The sequence below is a fragment of the Temnothorax longispinosus genome, unplaced genomic scaffold, assembly GCF_030848805.1.
Source record: "Temnothorax longispinosus isolate EJ_2023e unplaced genomic scaffold, Tlon_JGU_v1 HiC_scaffold_626, whole genome shotgun sequence".
NCBI classification, from domain to species: domain Eukaryota; kingdom Metazoa; phylum Arthropoda; class Insecta; order Hymenoptera; family Formicidae; genus Temnothorax; species Temnothorax longispinosus.
In genome coordinates this window covers 1-6,151 of record NW_027270480.1, presented here as the reverse complement: position 1 = coordinate 6,151, position 6,151 = coordinate 1, and the positions used below count along the sequence as shown (strand labels likewise).

The following is a 6,151-nucleotide window of genomic DNA, read 5'->3' as shown; positions in this document are numbered from 1 at the left end:
ATATATCATAAATCACAAATTATATTTCCAAACAGTGATCTCTAGTAACGATTCGACTGAATATAAGTTTTTTATATATCTTTCTTATCTTATTTAATATATTATCGTGTAAAATATTTAAGTCCTGGAAAATGCCTTTATATCATTTGGAATATTGAAAATTGTTATTATTTTTGTCAAAGGGTATATGTACATATATTACAAATATTAGTAACTTTACTATTAAATAAACAATTATTTTATACTATAATACTATAAACAATCCTATATTTTTTACTTACCTTCAAATATTCTGTAATTAATTATATTTTTAGTCCCGAAAACTGTCTTTGAAGAAACAAATAAAAAAAAATTAATATTTTATATATATCTATATTTTTACAATATATTTTATCTAAAAGAAGTGGCCAAATCAATCTTTGAATTTAACACTAAATAAAAATTTGCATAAATCGTTTTTTGCTCAATTAATAATTGAAAAATATTTTTTTAAAATTAATCTTATCTGAGACAAATAATTCAAATTTATACATCAAATATACTATAGCTTATACAACACTTAATTTCAGATGTTGTATTACTTTATTGGACAATAATCACAGTATAATGTAAATGCATTTTACTTTACTTTTAATTATTTGACATTAAGTATAGAATTTAACAAATGCAATAGACTAGAGATAGCTATAAACGACCATTTTGCAACAATCACAATAAAATAATTAAATAAACTTTACAGTCTCAGTAATAAGTATATTTATATCTTGTATTTATTTTCACAAAAATTATTACTGCTTCTCTATGTGTAAATTCAATTGTATGTATAAAGTCAAAAGACACTTATTGAAAGAGAGAAAGAGAAAAAGGGCGAACACTATCAAACTTTTCTATACTGTAATATAAATAATTTAACTTCCGTCTGTATATATGGGCCTATGGCGTCCAAGCCAAAATAATATCTGCTTGTAACTATAAAACTTGCAAGCCTGCCAGAAAATATTAAATAAAAATATTAAATAAGATGTTTATCAAAATGATTATAAAATCGTCAACTACAATGTAGACAGACATTTTGTGAATTCTTCCAAATTTTTTTATATACTTTAAAGTATGGAAAAATAGTGTCAAATATGACAGACCCACGTATACACTCTGAGGGTGCAAAAAAATGTATACAGACGGAGGGTTAACAAAAAAAACATCTAGTGCGAAAAAAAAATTATTATACAATCATTCACTTTCACTGAATTTGTAAACTACTTAAAAAAACGTGTAAACTAATATCCTCACAGAATCTCATGAATAGGCTATAAAACTTCTTCCAGATAAAGAAATTATAAAACCACTACGTGTTATGTACAACTGTCCGAGCACACGTACAACTGCCGAGCACTTGCACACAAAATATGATATTAAAAAGCAGACACTTCTATGACACTTTTCATACCTATTGCTGACATAATTTGCTGTGAATTCGATACCACGTTACGAGACTCTAATAGCGAAGATATTTCAAGATAAAATCTCGCTTAAAAGAGGCCCATTTCATGTACATCGTCATCTACGAAATCCCGCAACATTGAATTTTATGACGTATCACATCCTTTTAATAATGAGCACATAAATGCAAAAGCATTTTCCTTTATGCACTCTATTCAATACTGTACTCACAAAAATAAACAAAATTACAACACTTAACGTTTACTGACACAACGTATCTGTTTCATATTAGAAGATAGCACTGTTTGTTAAGTTTTAAATTTACATATAATTAAATTTATATAAAACATATGTTCAGAAAATGTCAAAAATAATGGGCGGTATTTATAGTCCGTTCTTATATTTAAGACCGCCTTAAGTACGGTCTTAAGATGCCCTCTAGATTCATAGTCAGAAATTAAGATTTTCTTAAGTATTATCTTAAGCTTTACCTTTATGAAGATATCCTTTTTCTATCATGATTCATAGTATATTCTTAAGTATACCTTAAAACTGGTTAGATTTATAATTAAATAAGACAGTCTTATTTGACTCAAATAAGCTCATATTTTTAAAAAGTAAGGTTATGATTTTAAGTCAACATCGTACATGACTTAAGATAATCTTATTTGTAAGATGATTGTTAAATATTAAATCATAAATATTAAAAATGGAATTACAAATGGAATTAGAAGTGGAAGATATTGAAGATTATAATTTTGATGATTATAATTTGGAAAATGTACGAGTACGAAAACGATATATTCGTGATGGACAAAATCCATTTGAATTTTATAATAATTTGGAATTTAAGAGGCGATACAGATTTAATAAGGAGTCTGTTTTATATGGTATATTACCAAGAATTGAAGAAGGATTAGCGAAAATTAATAATCGTGGTCTACCGATTCCACCAGTAATGCAATTATTGATATGTTTAAGATATTATGCAACTGCAAGTTTCCAGGTATGAATATATATGTAATACATATACATATTTATATATATTTATATTATAAATTTATATATAATAATTAATAAAATTAGAAATAATAAAATAATTGTATATATTTTTAATATTTTCAGCTTCTTCTTGGTGATACAATGACTGTTTCACAACCAACAATTTCAAGAATTGTTTCTCGTGTAACCTTACTAATTGCTAGCTTGCTTAAGGAGTATATAAAAATGCCACAAGATGAAGAAAGACGAAATGAAAATCGGCGATTATTTAATGATCTTGGAAAAGGGAATGGAGCTATTGGACTCCTTGGTGTAGATGGAGCAATTGATTGTACCCATGTGAGATTAGTCGATACAAGATTTCAAAATATAAGTGAAATCTATAGAAATAGAAAAGAATACTTTTCACTTAACGTACAAGTATGTATCACTATTTTTGTTTATTTGTAATATTTTTTTATGAATAACATAAATTATATGCAGACTGTTGTTGGGCCTCGTATGGAATTCTTGGACATTGTACCAGAGTGGCCTGGTAGTGCTCATGATAGCCGAATATTCCGTACCTCGTTATTATATATACGATATATAGAAAATCAATTAGATGGTATACTTGTTGGTGACAGAGGATATCCATGTTTACCATTTTTGATGACACCTGTATCAAATCCTAGAACTGATAAAGAAACATGGTAAGAAAATTCTTTTTATTTTATATTATAAAGTATAATGTATGAGTAAAAACATATGCATATTATAATATTATTGCAGCTACAACAATATACAGTGCAGAACAAGGCTAATAGTAGAAAGAACTTACGGCGTTTGGAAAAGACGATTTCCTTGTCTATCACGAGGACTAACAACGAAACTTATTACTTCTACAACAATTGTTGTAGCATGCGCTGTATTACATAATATGTCATTAATTTTTAATGATGTATTATCAGAGGATGATGATGAATTTAACATAAATGACTACGAAGAAGTACCTGTACATGAGCCTAATAATGAAGTGTTAGATGGATTTGCTGCCCGCGAAGCATTGATTGCCCGTATGTTTAATTAAAGTATTATAAATAAAATTATTGTATTTATTACAAATAAAATAGCATTTTTTAAAATAAAGTATGAAATAATTATTGCACTTAATATTTTTTATTTATTTATAAAGAATCACAATTAAAGTACACAGTAGTATTTATTTTTTATTAAAGACATACTTTTGCTTTTTCAAAAAAACTTTTTAAACTATTAACTGTAGATATAATTTTAAATTGAATTGAACAATTAATATAATATATCAATATAATACATCGAGATAATTATAATATAATACTAAGTAATCACAGTAATAATACATAAATGTATATAAAACTAAAAAAGTTGTTATCTTTTTACTAGAACATTTACCTTTTTAAGTAAAAAACTAAAAAGAAATTAAAATATAAGAACATAATACTGAATATAATCACAGTTGAAAAACGAAAAAGAATTATCTTTTTATCGACAGTATCGTACTTATTATTAAACTTATAAAAAATGTAGATTGTTTTTACTTAATTTTTTTTTTTTAAGTAATAATTCCGATAATTCAGCAGCAGCAACAGCTGCACGAATTTCTAAGGCATATTTCTCTTTAAGATGATTTATTTCAAGTTTTTGTATTGTTTCTTGATGTTGTATCTTCAAATGTGCGATTTCCTCTTCTTGTTGAATTATGCGTTTGATGCGTTCTATTTTCAATGTGTTTTCATCAATGTTTTCTTTATTTTCTAATCGCAATTTCCCGACTTTTTTCTTTGGTGCAGGTACTGTATTATAAAAAAATTTGTAATTAAAATCATTATTATATACATGCAGATAAAAAAATAGATATGACGTATTTTCTTACCAATGTTATCTATATCTTCTATAAAATGTTTTTCTGGTTCATTTTTTGACGTAGATGCTGTTTAATAAAAAGAAAAAATATATATACACGTATATTAGTATAGACAATAATGATGATAAAGGTATATGTAGAATTCCTTGTTTTTTTTACAATTTTACTTTATAAAAAATTATCATTAGAGAAATTGATAAAATTAATTTAAATATAGTAATAAATACAGTAAAAATAAACACTAATACAATTTACCTTTACGGTTTCTGTTTAATGTTGTACATTTTAGTATTACATTACTTGCTTTCTCATTGTTAGTATTGTCAATCTCACTGCTTGATTCTGTAACATTCAATTGCATTGTTAGTGTATTAATTCTATATAATTTACAGACAATTTTATTAATAGAAAATATTAGTAAAATTAGTCGTTAAACCTTTCGTATCAGGTATGTCAATCGATTTATCATCACCAAAAATGACTTGTGCATTATCATAAACATTATCATCAACTAACGAACATTTATCTTCATCTTCAAGTAATAATTCTTCAGGAATTATACAATCTTCATTTAGAATTCTCTCTCGACGTTCTAAAAAAATATATTATCTGTTACTTTTATAATTTTTTAATTATATTAGTAAGGGCCGGGGCACGAACATTGCCATAACGTCTTACGCCACCTTATGTGAGAATTGCCTTACGCCACACGTAAGCCAAACGTACGGCAACGCACATAGAAAAACGTAACGTAACATATCATACGTTACATGCGTTACGTTACGTTTTTCTATGTGCGTTGCCGTATGTTTGGTACGTGTCGCGTAAGGCAATTCTCACGTAAGGTGGCGTAAGACGCTACGGTAATGTTCGTGCCCCGGCCCTAACATGAAAATTAAATTACCTTGTATTTTTTCATCTGACATATTTGATGAAAATAATGTCGGTGCTGTTGTCATCAAATTTGGTGCTATTGCAGCAATCTCAGGATCAATTTCAGAAGTTGAAGGTTCACGACCTCCACCTGTTAATAATCGTGCTTGTTTTTCATGCGTAAGAGCATCTCTCTGAGTTGATTTGAGATTACTCCATAATTTTTTAAGTTGTTGAACACTTCTCTGTATATATAATTTATAAAATTATTAACTTTTTAAAACAAAAGATATATGTACCTAAATAAAATTATCTTAACCTTAAATGTCATATCAAATAATTCTCAAATATAATGGACATTTCTATTTTACACAATTATGAATACAGCTAATTATATATAATATATTAATTTTTTACCTTGCTTGTAATAATAGATGATATGTTATATGAATCACAAATTTGACTCCATGGGCGGAATTCATAGACCAAACTTGAAAGTCAAGACGGTCTTAAGCTCGTTCTCAAAACTACGATCGATTCATAGTTCTTGCTTAAGACCGACTTTCAAGTTTAATCTTGAGCTCGGTCTTAAGTAAGCAAATAACGTTGCATAGATAAATCTTAAGACCGAAATGGCATTATTCAATGCACAGTTCTTAGTTAAGATTTGTCTTGAACCAGTCTTGGTCAAGTCGACCAAATAGTCAACTTAAGACGGTTTTGTCAGGTTATGTGCTACATTGGCTGCTTTGGGATTGCTGGGGATTGCGTCATTCTCGCCGTCGTGGCCGGTGGCCGTCATCATCGCGTCGTGTATCGCGAGTCGCGACGATTAACCTTAAAGAGAGCGACGGGTGCAGTGGTGGTGTTTTCCCTCCGAGGAGGTACAACGAATAAACTTGAGTCGCCGATACTCGAGGCGAAGAGGTGTGACGAGGAAAGTGCGTAGTC

General features: G+C 28.2%; 2 protein-coding genes across 2 annotated transcripts; one reads left to right on the top strand and one right to left on the bottom strand.

Moving 5' to 3' along the window:
• Window positions 1-2,149: 2,149 nt before the first annotated feature.
• On the top strand, window positions 2,150-3,568 carry LOC139824871 (putative nuclease HARBI1). The gene is made up of 4 exons (XM_071797432.1): window positions 2,150-2,446; window positions 2,566-2,862; window positions 2,926-3,134; window positions 3,214-3,568. Exons 1-4 carry the CDS (start codon window positions 2,150-2,152, stop codon window positions 3,509-3,511), a joined length of 1,101 nt encoding a protein of 366 aa, XP_071653533.1. The 3' UTR covers window positions 3,512-3,568.
• A 283-nt stretch (window positions 3,569-3,851) lies between these two features.
• LOC139824872 (uncharacterized) lies at window positions 3,852-5,599 on the bottom strand. The gene is made up of 6 exons (XM_071797433.1): window positions 5,232-5,599; window positions 4,764-4,919; window positions 4,583-4,669; window positions 4,337-4,393; window positions 4,059-4,256; window positions 3,852-3,871 (listed from the first exon to the last, which is right to left on the bottom strand). The coding sequence occupies exons 1-6, from the start codon at window positions 5,284-5,286 to the stop codon at window positions 3,852-3,854; spliced, it is 573 nt and encodes a 190-aa protein (XP_071653534.1). The 5' UTR covers window positions 5,287-5,599.
• Window positions 5,600-6,151: the final 552 nt, after the last annotated feature.